Source organism: Bombina bombina, chromosome 11 (assembly GCF_027579735.1).
Source record: "Bombina bombina isolate aBomBom1 chromosome 11, aBomBom1.pri, whole genome shotgun sequence".
Taxonomy (NCBI): domain Eukaryota; kingdom Metazoa; phylum Chordata; class Amphibia; order Anura; family Bombinatoridae; genus Bombina; species Bombina bombina.
This window is the reverse complement of record NC_069509.1, coordinates 74,595,525-74,610,620: the sequence shown is the minus strand read 5'-3', so window position 1 is coordinate 74,610,620 and position 15,096 is coordinate 74,595,525. Positions and strand designations below refer to the sequence as shown.

The window sequence follows — 15,096 nt, the reverse complement described above, 5'->3', positions numbered from 1 at the left end:
TGGGAACGGACTGTTAAATTAAATATAGAAAGAAAACTCTGTTTCACCCCCCCCCCTTTCATGGATACTGGTGATGAAAAAGTACTACTGTTTGAAAGAGAAGATTTTACCCTAATGGCAAACAGATATTGCATCTAAATTATGTTGGTTTACATGACCATTTCCTGTAGAAAGATAGCGCTCTTGTTCTTTGTAGGATCACCTCTGTGCTTTAGCTTTTGTGTAAAAAAATATTTATTAAACACCATTTTTATATTATGTTTAGAGTAGTTTCAGCCAGTCTTTGAGACATTTCAGTGCTACTGTGTATTCAAGGGGAAATCCATTAGCAAGTCTGTGTAGTTTTATTAAATAAACAGAAGAGAGCCAGGTTTCCGTAAAGAATGATTTAACCAAACAGTCTCCAGGCAAAGCTCCAAATTCTGGGTGTTGTGTAGACCATGGATCTTTCTTTCCCAAATGTCTGGATTTTATTTCCCACTTACTCTTTTTTTTCATCCTAAAGGTTTAACACATCTTATTACCATGGATTTGCATCAAAAAGAAATCCAGGGGTTCTTCAATATTCCTGTGGATAACCTCAGGGCATCACCTTTTCTCTTACAATACATTCAGGAAGAGGTAAAGTTCAAAGGAGTTCATACCATCTAAACTTGAGGCGTTTGCCTTTTTTTTTTTTTTTTTTTTTTTTTTAAGGCAATAAGTATGTGAGTTAAATGATAGTGATTATGTTAATCCAAAGTTAAAATAAAAATGGTTCTGCAAGATATATGGTATTATATACTTTGCTCCAAACATATATACAATTATACAGAAACCAGTGTTTTAGATAACCTGTTACCACATTTTTTTAAGCTTCTTAAATGAGTCATGTTGGTGGACATCTTTTAACCCCCATAAGATTTAGAGGAGCAGTGTAGGATCAAAGCCACATACTTTACTGTGTATTACACATAGGCAGCCTAGGATAGCAGCTGGATCAAATGAAAATTCTGATAAGGACCGTAATGAGTCTTACTTAACCATACTATTAAGGGCTCTGAAAAACCACTGTGTGGTTCTGTGTCTTAAAGGGTTCAACAGTTACATTCTGTAATTCATTAGAGCGTGTCATATTTGCATTACTGACCCTATTTTACTATGTGTTTAACCCCTTTGCTGGGGTAAAAACATACATCACTTAGTACCCAGGTTGGTCTAAGTCTCCACTGCCTGATGGGCTTTAAATTAACTTGGCAATGGTTCCTTTTGGTCAGTCATCATATTTAAAGGGACATGAAACACTGAGATGGTAATATAAAAAGATAAACCACACACACACACACACACACATATATATATATATATATATATATATATATATATATATATATATATATATATATATATATATATATATATATATATATATATATATATATATATATTTATTTTATCCCCTTTTCCTGCATTTCCATTCTGAAATTGTGAGCTTCACAGTTCTGTTAAAAATGGAAGTGCAGAACACGGTTATATTCCACAGAGCCATTGGCTGCACACTCTAATGACCTATTTATAACTGTCCCTAATTGGCCACATCAGAGAAGGTAACCTAAGTTACAACATGGCAGCTCCCATCGTTTTATAGATACTTAAACTTTACACGTTTTGTCATAATTTGAATAGCTAATGGAACTTAAAAAAAAAAATACATATACTTGTTATTCACAGACTAATCTTTTATTTAAATGCATCATTCTATCTAGCATTTATTAGTGTTTAATGTCCCTTTAAAGTCACACAAACACTTTGAGGTTATAATATATAACGTTTAAAGGGACATTCTACACCAGAATTTTTATTGTTTAAAACGATAGATAATTATTTTATTACCCATTACCTAGTTTTGCATATTCAACACCGTTATATAAATACACTTTTTACCTCTGTGATTACCTTGTTTCTAAGCCTCTGCAAACTGCCCCCTTATTTCAGTTCTTTTGACAGACATCCATTTAAGCCAATCAGAGCTGGCTCACTGGAACTCCACGTGCATGAGCACAGTGTTATCTACATGACACACGTGAACTAACACCCTCTAGTGGTGAAAAACTGTCAAAATGCCCTGAGAGAAGAGGCGGCCTTCAAGGACTTAGAAATTAGCATATGAACCTCCTAGGTTTAGCTTTCAACTAAGAATACCAAGAGAACAAAGCAAAATTGGTAATAGAAGTAAATTGGAAAATTGATTAAATTAACATTCTCTATCTGAATCATGAAAGTTTATTTTGGACTAGACTGTCCCTTTAATAATGCATAGTAAAGTTCTGTAATGTAATTCTGAAAATTGTTGGTATTCCTACTCTTAGAATTGCAAACATTACAAAACCTAACCCGGCCCCTGTCTGTCAATAATTGTCATCAGCAGATGTAATTAGATAAAAACATACTGCAGATCAATGCAAGTTTTGCTAACAAAATGGCACTGTGGACAGTAACCAAGCTTGATTGGCTACTCCAAATAAGGTAAATGGAGGAGGAAGCAGTTTGGCCATTGGAGAAAAGCAATTAAGAAAATCAAGCAAACAAGATGTTAATGTATTTGGAACAGTTTCAACCTCAGCTGATACGTTAATCTAGTATTGCAAGACAAGGTGATTTATGTCCCTTTTGAAATTGCATTTTATTTGAACAATATAACTCCTGCTTTTTTATTTTTCACACTATATTTCTTCCTGTGCCTTTTAAGCATAAATATTAGTGGTTCGTGTAAATTCTGTAATGTCTCCTCCCATCACATTATAGGAAACCTGTAAATCCCCAAACTTCCTTCTTTTAAACGATCGGACAATCCACTAGATATCAGTTTTGTTCATGGGGGGAAAAAAAGAAGAAATATGGTCAAAATTTTTGAGAAAGTGGCAAAAATTAGGGGCAGAAAAAGTGATATGAGGAAGGTATCGGAAAAACAAAGGTTATGAAGGAGACCTTGCATTTTATTTTATTAGTATGCCTTGTGTTTTTGTGCTTTTTATAGATCTGTGGTTATTTGATAACATTTTATGATAAGTTGGTGATGTTAAAGGGATAACTAACATTTTACCAATATACTTTAATTAACCAAAGTGCTTTTAGTAAGTTTTTTTTATTTTTTAGGGACATACACAGATATGCTGTGAAGGCCCATGAACCAGCATTCTAACACCGCACCTTCTCAGAGAGTCAGCAGTGACACAAACAAAGTCTTCACTGTTGCATTTCACATTCCTGCCAACTCTCCGAGTAGGCACGGTGTTTGAATCTTGCTCCTCTAGTCTCCGTTAACGTATGTATGCCGCTTAAACACTATAAACTTTTTGCAGAAGCATTGTTTCAGATGGAAGTATATTGCATAGATATTTGCATTTTAGCACTTCAGATGCTAACAAATGTGGAAGGAGGAGGCCACAAGCCACGGTAGTCTCTTTTTGGAACCAGATTTATTCTTGTGACAGTGCAACACACTGAGATCTGGATTTGCACAGATCTGTGTGCTGCTCTTTAACAAGAATAAATCTGTCTCTGAAAAGAGACGAAAGCAGCTTTGAGTCCGCCGCATTTGTTAGCACCCGAAGTGCACAAATGGTTCTATTTAAAATAGAATGCACATGCACTTTTTTGGAATGTTGACCCTTCTGTCCCTTTAATCCTTTTAGTTATAAAGCCCTTATATACATTTTAATCGCTGTGGTATCAGTGATCACCTGGTGTGAATAAATGGGGCTCTCATGAGCCTCTACTCATTGCACATTTAGGCACATCACATTTACACACACAATTAGACACATTTTGTGCACATCAAGGTTGTATAAATATACCATTAGGCTCTTATATATATGAGGATATCCCCCACTTCTTTTGACCTTAGTGGTTTATTAATATTTTAATGGAAAAAATGGAATAATGGTTTAGTTTGCAAATTCATTTGTTTTACCTACAGTAGGGCTTAAAGGGACTGTATGCACCATTTGTTATATAACTGCATGTAATAGACACTACTATAAAGAAAAATATGCAGATACCGATATAAAAATCCAGTATGAAACCTTTTAAAAATAAACGTAGAAGCTCCCAGTTTAGCATTGTTTATGACATTAGGCTGGGACACCCACTGAAAGGAGCTGAGAAAGCAGGAAGAGCAGTACCCCCCCCCACCTGCATATGTAGAGACCCATTACACAAACAGGAATCCGTAGACATCAGTCTACACTATACATTGTTACATGGGCTATATAAATGGATCATCTACAAAACATTTATGTAAAGAGAAATCTAGTGTACAGTGTCCCTTTTTTTTTAAATGTGGGTAACATCTAAAAACTCAAACTGATCAGAGGTGGAAATGTCTCAGCAATTAAGGGTTTTTAGGGTATGATTATTATTGTATGTACTGAAGAGTAGGTATGTTAAATTCTGCCACTTATAAATATGTAGGGTGGATCATTGATATTGTGGTAGGTATTTATTTATGTTAGCTATTGAAGAATTAGAACCAATGAGCTAAAGGGTTCCATACCAGTATATTTCCAGCACTGCATTCCCATGTGCAGTAATCTTGGCTGGTCTGTTTAGCATAGCTTGCATGCTATTCTAAGATTGTTCTGTCTGCGTACTTTCTCAGAATGATTCTATACAACATTCTTAACACGATGATAGACTAAATATTTTTTTTACGATCTATCTTCTGGATGTGTGGTTCTTGTACTTAAAACATAACTATTTTTTTCCCCACCAAGGTCTTATTTGTGGAATTTTTATTTTCTACTTTCTTTAATGATTCAGAAAGGGCATACCATTTTAACCAACTTTACTTCTATTATCATATTTGTTTCATTCTCTTGGTGTTATTTGTTGGAGGAGCAATGCATTACTGGGAGTTATCTGAACACAAATACACTGCGCTTCGGCCACCCACTTCAAAACAACTTTCTTTTGGTGAGCTAACGGTTTGAACTGTTCTTCAATCACCGCTCTGGCCATGCGGCATTCACACAATATTTATTTTGTTTTGTTGCTAGAACAGTTTAAACTGTTAGCATACCAATAAAAACTACTTTTGAAGTGGGCGGCTGGAGCACGGGGGTTTTGAATTTCAGCGCTACATTAAAATGTAAGTTATAGCACATCTTTATTGCAACTGCTGAATTAGGCTCCATCTAAAATGTCACTAACATTCTGGGTCTGTTTATACAAAGTGAAAGTTTACCATCACTTTAAGGGTTAATCTTGACTGTACTATCCCTTTTAATAAATTAATTGAAAACCTAATCATTTATTAAGCTAAAATCAGAGTAACCCACATATCCTATACCATTATTGTATGTCAGTATTTAGTTATTTGGAATAAGGACCCTTTCTTCCATTGAAGTGTTTAAGTGTGCAGGACTATTATCCATGCACATTTGCTTTGTACTGCTTTTTGCAAACATTGATAGTTGGGCTGGGCGATATGGGCAAAAAAATGGATTTGAAAGCTTGCATTGTGTGGCTTTTTTAGGGTCCCAGGTATTGGAAAGGACCTTGACGAGGTACCTGGGCTTGTCCCATTTGGCCAGATGCGTTAACTAACCTTTCCATTTTTGCTTTTAAATCTTAGCTGAGAGCTTGTAAGTGAGTGCTGGGTTTTCTCTGTGTTGTATTCATTTGTTTTGTAATTTTCCCTATGGTTCTTGCACCCAGACCTGGCTGGGGTTAACTGCCTGTGATTCGGGGGACAGCACAGCTTCCTGTGAGTGCCAGTGGCACCCAGGGCTGAGCATGTTGCAGGGTCATGGGATGTGTACCCGGTCCGGTATTAGAGTGCAGTTCCCTTCCGTGTTTTGTATGTATATATGTGTATATATGTGTATATATAAATGCGTCGTGTCTTTTGGGTTACTCACCTTGTACCTGGCAACCTTGCTGAATAAATACTGCATTCGTTTCGGCTTACATAGAAGCCTTCATCAAGACAGATGAACAACTCACAACGGCGACTAGCAGCTGCACACACCACCGGCAAAACAGAATATATATATAATGTGCACTATTATCTGTTTGCACAATTTATTAGCGTATTGCTTGCTATTGCTGATTATATGTACTGTATAAATAAATGTGTAAGGCTTTGTCCTGTTATTGATATATAGTCCTCATCACTTTTGACTCATTTTTATTTTATATTTTTAATAAATTGTTATAAAGGTTGAATCTGGACTAAATATTTTACTCTAACTTTATAGCTGGTTATTTACCATTGCATATAGATATTCAAGATATTTTATATGTTAGAATGATGTCAAGGGCTACTTTATTGAGAGGGCCCTTGCCACGATGGAAAACACTTTGCATTGGTGAATATCCCACTTTCAACACCATCTGAGTGCCTCTTCTCTGCTGCAAGAAATATATCTGCAAATAGAGAACCAGCCTTAGCCAGAAGCATGTGGACATGTTGAGATTTTTGCATTTCAATGCAAAGTTTCTGAAAGAGTAAATAACAGAATGTTAGAAACAGTGATAGTCTACATATTTCTAGTTCTATTTTTTTTCAAACAGTTTTTGGTTTTGTTTAATTATAAAACTGTGCTCTGCTGCTTAAAAATTGGACAAACAGTTGTGTTAATGTAAAATTTTAGTCTGAAGTTTATATTTGTAATACTCTGTGGATTTTATTTAAAATATAGGAAACCATTGATTCTTTTTTTTATCCGATTAGTCATTTAATCGAAAAAATAATCGGCAGATTAATCGATTGACAATCGTTAGTTGCAGCCCTAATATATATATATATATATATATATATATATATATATATATATATATATATATATATATATATATATATATATATATATATTTATATTCTCTTGTAAGGTGTATCCAGTCCACGGATATTCTCCTTCCCAACAGGAAGTTGCAAGAGGACACCCACAGCAGAGCTGCTATATAGCTCCTCCCCTAACTGCCATATCCAGTCATTCTCTTGCAACTCTCAACAAGATGGAGGTAGTAAGAGGAGAGTGGTAAAACTTTATTGGGGCCTAGTTTTTTCCACATGGCTGGCTTGATTTTTGCCTAGAAACAGTTTCCTGAGGCTTTCCACTGTTGTAGTATGAGTGGGAGGGGCCTATTTTAACGCTTTTTTGCGCAGTTAAAATTACAGACAGAGACATTCAGCTTCCCTCAGCAGTCCCCTGCATGCTATAGGACATCTCTGAAGGGCTCTAAAGGCTTCAAAAGTAGTTTATTGAGGAAGGTAGGGCCACAGCAGAGCTGTGGCAGTTGTTGTGACTGTTTAAAAAACGTTTATTTCGTTTTTTTGATCCGTTTTTTGTATTAAGGGGTTAATCATCCATTTGCAAGTGGGTGCAATGCTCTGCTAACCTATTACATACACTGTAAAAATTTCGTTTGATTTACTGCCTTTTTCACTGTTTTTCAAATTTTGACAAAATTGGTTTCTCTTGAAGGCTCAGGGATCGTGGACTCAGGAGGAGAAACTCCTCCAAATAAATATTCTGGAATTGAGGGCATTATTCAATGCTCTTCAAGCTTGGCCTCAGTTAACCCTGAGGTTCATCAGATTTCAGTCTTACAACATCACGACTGTGGCTTACATCAACCATCAAGGGGGAACAAGGAGTTCCCTAGCGATGTTAGAAGTCTCCAAAATAATTCGCTGGACAGAGAGACACTCTTGCCACCTATCAGCGATCCAGAACTGGATCTCATGGCTTCTCACCAGAACACCAAGCTTCCTTATTACGGATCCAGGTCCAGGGACCCGGAAGCGACGCTGATAGATGCTCTAGCAGCGCCTTGGTCTTTCAACCTGGCTTATGTGTTTCCACCGTTTCCTCTGCTCCCTCGGCTGATTGACAAGATCAAGCAGGAGAGAGCATCAGTGATTTTGATAGCGCCTGCGTGGCCACGCAGGTCCTGGTATGCAGACCTAGTGGACATGTCATCCTTTCTACCTTGGACTCTGCCTTTGAGACGAGACCTTCTACTACAAGGTCCTTTCAATCATCCAAATCTAATTTCTCTGAGACTGAGTGCCTGGAGATTGAACGCTTGATTTTATCAAGGCGTGGCTTCTCCGAGTCAGTCATTGATACCTTTAATACAGGCACGAAAGCCTGTCACCAGGAAAATCTACCATAAGATATGTCGTAAATCTCTATTGGTGTGAATCCAAGAGTTACTCATGGAGTAAGGTTAGGATTCCCAGGATATTATCTTTTCTCCAAGAGGGCTTGGAAAAAGGATTATCAGCTAGTTCTTTGAAGGGACAGATTTCTGCACTGTCTATTCTTTTGCACAAGCGTCTGGCGGATGTTCCAGACGTTCAGGCGTTGGTTAGAATCAAGCCTGTGTTTAAACCTGTTGCTCCCCCATGGAGCTTAAATTTAGTTCTTAAAGTTCTTCAAGGGGTTCCGTTTGAACCTCTTCATTCCATAGATATCAAACTCTTATCTTGGAAAGTTCTTTTTTTGATGGCTATTTCTTCGGCTCGTAGAGTCTCCGAGTTATCTGCTTTACAATGTGAGTCTCCTTATCTGATCTTCCATACAGATAAGGTAGTTCCGCGTCCAAAACCTGGGTTTTTGCCTAAGGTGGTATCTAATAAGAATATCAATCAAGAGATTGTTGTTCCATCATTGTGTCCTAATCCTTCTTCAAAGAAGGAACGTCTTTTACATAATCTGGACGTGGTTCGTGCTTTAAAGTTTTACTTACAAGCTACTAAAGATTTTCGTTAAACATCTGCTTTGTTTGTTGTTTACTCTGGACAGAGGAGAGGTCAAAAGGCTTCGGCAACCTCTTTCTTTTTGGCTAAGAAGCATAATCCGCTTAGCCTATGAGGCTGCTGGACAGCAGCCTCCTGAAGGATTACAGCTCATTCTACTAGAGCTGTGGCTTCCACTTGGGCCTTTAAAAATGAGGTTTCTGTTGAACAGATTTGCAAGGCGGCAACTTGGTCTTCGCTTCATACTTTTTCCAAATTCTACAAATTTGATACTTTTGCTTCTTCTGAGGCTATTTTTGGGAGAAAGGTTTTACAGGCAGTGGTATCTTCCGTTTAAGTACCTGCCTTGTCCCTCCCTTCTTCCGTGTACTTTAGCTTTGGTATTGGTATCCCACAAGTAATGGATGATCCGTGGACTGGATACACCTTACAAGAGAAAACACAATTTATGCTTACCTGATAAATTTATTTCTCTTGTGGTGTATCCAGTCCATGGCCCGCCCTGTCATTTTAAGGCAGGTCAAAATTTTAGATTAAACTACAGTAACCACTGTAACCTATGGTTTCTCCTTTCTCGGCTTGTTTCGGTCGAATGAGTGGATATGACAGTTGGGGGAGGAGCTATATAGCAGCTCTGCTGTGGGTGTCCTCTTGCAACTTCCTGTTGGGAAGGAGAATATCCCACAAGTAATGGATGATCCGTGGACTGGATACACCACAAGAGAAATGGTAAGCATAAATTGTGGGTTTTTTTTAAAAACATTTTAATTTGACTGAAAATGAGCCCTTTCCAGGAATCCAATACAGGCATATAGCAGTAGGGGTGGGGGCTGCTCCTTTCAGAAATGCTGTGCCTTGCTGATATCAAATACATTGTAGATGCAGTTATGTTAACCCAGCAGCAGAGGGGACTGCAGTTTTAGCCTTTTTTGCAGCCGTGGGGTTAACTGCATCTGCTATGTATTTGAGCCGTTTCTCAGAGAGCAGTAGATTGTGTGGAAGGTTCCATAATGATTACATACCCTGAGTTTCAGACTGCAGACGTCCCTAGGGGGAAATATAAGTAAGTGGCTTTCCCTCCTCTTCATTCTACATGGGCTCTGCTTTTATACTTCTAGATTGATCATCTGCTACTGAGATCAGAAAGTGAAAGTAAAACAGCCATTTTACAAATGTGCTAAAATCAACCACTAGATGGAGCTGGTTTGCAAGAAATCAGGATATTTTTTTTTTTTTTTTAGTAAAAAACTGCGACTCGCGGTGATTATTAATCACTGTTTTAAATCGCATATGCAATTAATCGTGCAGCACTAATTAATGGCCCCGAGTAGTAAAATGACGGGGAAAAACATTTTATTAAAGGGACATTATACACTCAAATTTTCTTTGCATTTGCATTCTTTGTAGAGGATCCATTTATATAGTTTTGCTTATTTTTAAATAGCATTGCTCTGATTTTCAGACTCCTAACCAAGCCCTAAAGTTTTAGGAGAATACCGACGTATACCTACTCCAGCTTGCTCCGGTTTGTGTAAAGAGTCTTTTCATATGCAGAAGAAGGGGGAGGGGGGAGTGTCGGAATATTAGTGGGTGTTCTAGCTAATTCTTTTAACAGAGCTAAACTGGCAGCTTCTAAGTTTTGACACTGTTTTATACTGGATTTTTTATATCAGTATATGTGCATATTATTCTTCGTAGCACTGTTGTCTATTACATGCAAATAAATGAAAATTGGTGTATACTGTCCCTTTAAGTTGATTATTTCTTTCATTATACACCAAATCTTTCTTTGCATAAATGTTTTGTAGCTGATCCATTTATATAGCCCACCTGGGAGTATTTTTGTAACAATGTTTAGTTTAGCTTATTGTGCAGATTTTCAGACTCCTAACCAAGCCCCTCGGTGTCAGAAGTAGACGTGCTTTTCCAGTCTACTGCTGGCTTCTGTTTGTATAATCTGTCTTTTCATATGCAGGGAAAGGGGGAGTGTCTGCAATTTAGCCACTTTCCCTGGGTGTTCCTGCTAATCTTATCAACGGTGCTAAACTTGGAGCTTCTAAGTACGTTTTTAAAAGTTTTTATACTGAATTTTTAGATCAGTATCTGTGCATAGTATTCTTTACAGTAGTGTCTATTACATGCAATTATATGAATATTGGTGTATACTGTCCCTTTAAATGACCCCCAGAAAGACTTGTTTATTTGTTCTTGGAAATTTTCCATTGGTTGCATTTATACATTAAAATGCATATATAGGGACTTTGGAACAGGGAATCATCCAGTGTGTTGAACTATACAACTTTTTATTTCAAGTCAAAAGTAAATGTTGGTTTTGCTTTTAATTTCTAGATAAGCTTTACACTTGCACATCATGCCTATTACCCAGTAGGATAGTGAAGTGTTGGGTCTGCTGAAGGAGAAAAAATTACTTTATAAAAATGTGTTAATACAGACTCAACAACTATCCAGCATGAGGCTAATTTCCCTTATTGGTTCTTTCACTAAGGTGTGTTTTTGATATTATGTTGATTAAAAAGTTGTTTCTTTTCCCGGCTAGTCTTTGTTCTCTTCTCCCCTGCTATCATTTCTTTCTATGCCTTGCTGGGAATTGACCTGACAGATAATCTTTCAGCGTTGTATTTACAGGAGACATTGGAAGCCTTGCATTTTAAATATGGTTTACAACTTGACAGTGTTTTGAAACAAGGCAAATTGGACAGGTATTAAATTGCCTGTTAAAACTGTGAGCTCTGTATTACATTTGCAACATTTTAAGATAAGGGACTCGGTAATCGCAAGTTCAGGGTTTAAAATTGCAGTGAGGGAATACAATTTAAAGGGACATTAGATTTTTTTTAATGCATCTAAAAAGCATTTTTTTTTCTTACTGATCTACACTAATAAAAGATACATTTTTATTCTTACACTTGTGGGGCGAGTCAACAATTACCAATTCTATTCTATTGGGTACTTGTAAAGCACAAACTAATCACCCGTGAGGGTCTCAAGGCGCTATGGGAGGGGGGGAGAGGGGGGCTAAGGGAAGACGATTCAGTCGAAGAGCCAGGTCTTGAGTTCCTTCCTGAAGTTTGTAAGGGAGGTGGATTGTCTGAGGTGCAGCGGGAGGGAGTTCCATGACTTTGCTGCCATATAGGAGAAGTATTTTCCTCCAGCTGTTTTTTTTCTTGATGCGGGGATGACTGCGAGTGCTTGGTCGGCAGAGCGGAGTTGTCTGGAGGGGGTGTAGAAATTGACACGGTGGTTGATGTATTCAGGACCGATGTTGTGGAGGGCCTTGAATGCATGGGTTAGGAGCTTGAAGGTGATTCTCTTGTTGACGGGGAGCCAGTGTAGGTTCCTTAGGTGTTCGGTGATGTGGTTTTGGCGAGGGATGTCGAGGATCAGTCTGGCCGAGGTGTTCTGGATGCGTTGGAGTAGTTTCTGGAGCTTGAGGGTGGACCCGGCGTAGAGTGCATTGCCGTAGTCAACTCGACTACTGACAAGGGCGTGGGTGACAGATTTTCTAGTTTCGGTGGGGATCCACTTGAAGATTTTCGCAGTAGGTGGAGTATGTGAAAACAAGTCGAAGAGACGGCGTTGACTTGGCGGTCCATGGAAATTGATGAGTCGAGGATGAGGCCTAGGTTTCGTGCGTGGTGTGTTGGAGTTGGAGGGTGTCCGAGGACTGTGGGCCACCAGGAGTCATCCCATGCAGATTTGGTGGGTCCGAGGAGGAGGATTTTGGTCTTGTCAGTGTTAAGTTTAAGACGGTTGTTGTTCATCCAGGTGGCCATTGCTGTAAGTCCTTTGTGGACGTTTTTCTTGGCGGTGGCGGGGGGAGTGAGATGATTAACTGGGTGTCGTCAGCGTAAGAGACTATGGCGAAGAGGGTGGGGCTAAGAGTAGAGCCTTGGGGTATGCCACAGCTGATTGCTGTGGGATTGGAGGAGAAGGGTGGGAGTCTGACTTTCTGGGTTCTGCCGCTGAGGAAGGAGGTGATCCATTCCAGGGCCTTATTGCGGATGCCAGCATCATGTAGGCGCGTGAGGAGGGTGCTGTGGGCTACAGTGTCGAATGCGGCTGAAAGGTCTAGAAGGATGAGGGCGGCAGTCTCTCCTTGGTCGAGCAGGGCGCGGATATCATCTTTGGCGGCGAGGAGGGCGGTCTCAGTGCTGTGATTGCTCCTGAAACTGGATTGGGAGGGGTCCAAGATGTGGTTGGTTTCGATGTGGTCATCAAGTTGTGCGTTGATGGCCTTCTCGATTACTTTGGCTGAGAAGGGGAGTAGAGAGATGGGGCGGTAGTTTTTAGGATCTATGGGGTCAGTTGTGGGTTTCTTCAGCAGGGATTTAAGCTCTGCATGCTTCCAGTCTTCTGGGAAGGTGCCAGTTTTGATGGAGCAGTTTATGGTGAGGCAGAGTTCATGGGCGAGGGTAAAACCCGCTTTGTTGAATATATGGTGCGGGCATGGGTCTGAGGGTGCTCCGGAGTGGATAGATTTCATGATTCTGAGTGTGTCCTCCGTAGTGAGAGGGCTCCAGGTAGTCCGTAGACGGTGGTGGGTTTGGGTGAGGTGGTGGTGGGTAGGTCGGCGTTGAGTTCTGGAGCTCAAGGCTGTCGTAGATGTTGATTTTGCGGTGGAAGTAAGTATCGATGTTATCGCTGAGGTCCTGGGAGGGTGGGATGTTGTTGGTATCACTGTTGGGTTTGGAGAATTCATTGATGACTGTGAACAACTCCTTGCTGTTGTGGGTTTTGGTGTGGATTCTGTCTAGGATAGCGGTTTTCTTTGTGGTTTTGATGAGGTGGTGACGGCTTCTTTGTAGGCAGATTTGTCCGAGGGGGACTTGCTGGATCTCCATGTTCTCTCTAATCGTCTGCAGTGGCATTTGGCTGTAGACATATTCCTTATCAGTCTATTTGTGTGTATGTATTCTGTAATTAAACCTTCATTAAGTGACACTTTTTTTTTTCTTTTGTAGCCAAGTGGCTTCTTCTTGTCTAGTAACTTTCATGAGGGGATGACGAGGAAAGAGAAGAAGAGTGAATAGTGTGTCAGAATCGAGCTGCATACTCAGATGTAGCGTTGAGACTAAATAATATTCTTGAAGGAAACAACTTAAAAGCAATGTGAAGTGATAAATCATTCCTGACTCTCCTTGCCCAGCCTGTAATGGGTTAATATATACCAGAGTGGGACAGTTGCCTTACATGGGCAAGCATTAGTCGCCAATTGTTTCTGTAGCCTAAAAAAAATGGAGAAATTGGCAGATAAATGCTTCCAAAATATTTGCCAGAAAATATGAAATGATTTGATAGATTCCTATTAACCTCTGGTATATTGTTTTCGAAGGGTTAAGTAGGAAATGATTTGATGACCTTTCATTGCCCTCCAAGAGAATGAGTAGTAGTTGGTTTCTGAATGGTTATATAGCTTGTTTACGTACATTTCTCTTCAAAAAGTCCAGTGAATAACCTGAAATTATACAAAGGTAAGCGGTTATCTGCCAAAAGTTAAAGAAACTAATTTAGGTTACAAAAAAGGAGAACTAATGTACATTTGAGAGTTCCAAACAAATTTTGTTTTTCAGGGAACAAGTGGTTTACAACTTAGTGACATGAAAACCAATTTTTCATGTAATTGGCTAGAGTCCATGAGCTAGTGACGTATGGGATATACAATCCTACCAGGAGGGGCAAAGTTTCCCAATCCTCAAAATGCCTATAAATATACCCTTCACCACACCCACAATTCAGTTTTACAAACTTTGCCTCCTATGGAGGTGGTGAAGTAAGTTTGTGCTTGATTTTTCTTCTATGATAAGCGCTTCTCAGCATTTTGAAGCCCAATTCCTCTGAGTACAGTGTTTGTCAGTGGGATGTGAAGGTAGTATCGCCCATTGATTTTTATGGTTTTCCTCGCGGGAAATCTTTTCAAAGGTTCTCGTTTATTGGTCGTAGGGATTCATCGCTTACCTCCCTTTTCAGATCGACTATATACTCTTATAAACCATTACCTCTGCTGATACATTTTCAGTACTGGTTTGGCTATCTGCTTTATGTGGATGGGTGTCTTTCAGTAAGTATATTTTCATTATTTAAGACACTCTCAGCTATGGTTTGGCGTGTCAAGGTATTTAAAATATTATTAAATAATATATACAAGTATATTTGTCTTTATTTAATAAGTCTGTGGATGTGCACATCAAATAATTCATTTAGAGATCTCCCACACTCAATATGCTAAATTATGCAATTGTATAAACACAAGGAACTGAAAATTAACACAGGTGAAATTCTGAATACACATCTCCAGGATGTCTCCAAAGGCTTGACACTAAGGCATT

At 38.9% G+C, this 15,096-nt stretch overlaps 1 protein-coding gene across 3 annotated transcripts in view; it reads left to right on the top strand.

The window, feature by feature from the left end:
• Positions 1-15,096, top strand: part of PRPSAP2 (phosphoribosyl pyrophosphate synthetase associated protein 2) — a 131,841-nt gene that overhangs the window by 82,480 nt on the left and 34,265 nt on the right. For all 3 annotated transcript variants that reach the window (XM_053694582.1, XM_053694585.1, XM_053694583.1), the window contains one exon: positions 506-621. In XM_053694582.1, the coding sequence (XP_053550557.1) occupies positions 506-621 (116 nt within the window). The remainder of the gene's footprint in view (positions 1-505; positions 622-15,096) is intronic.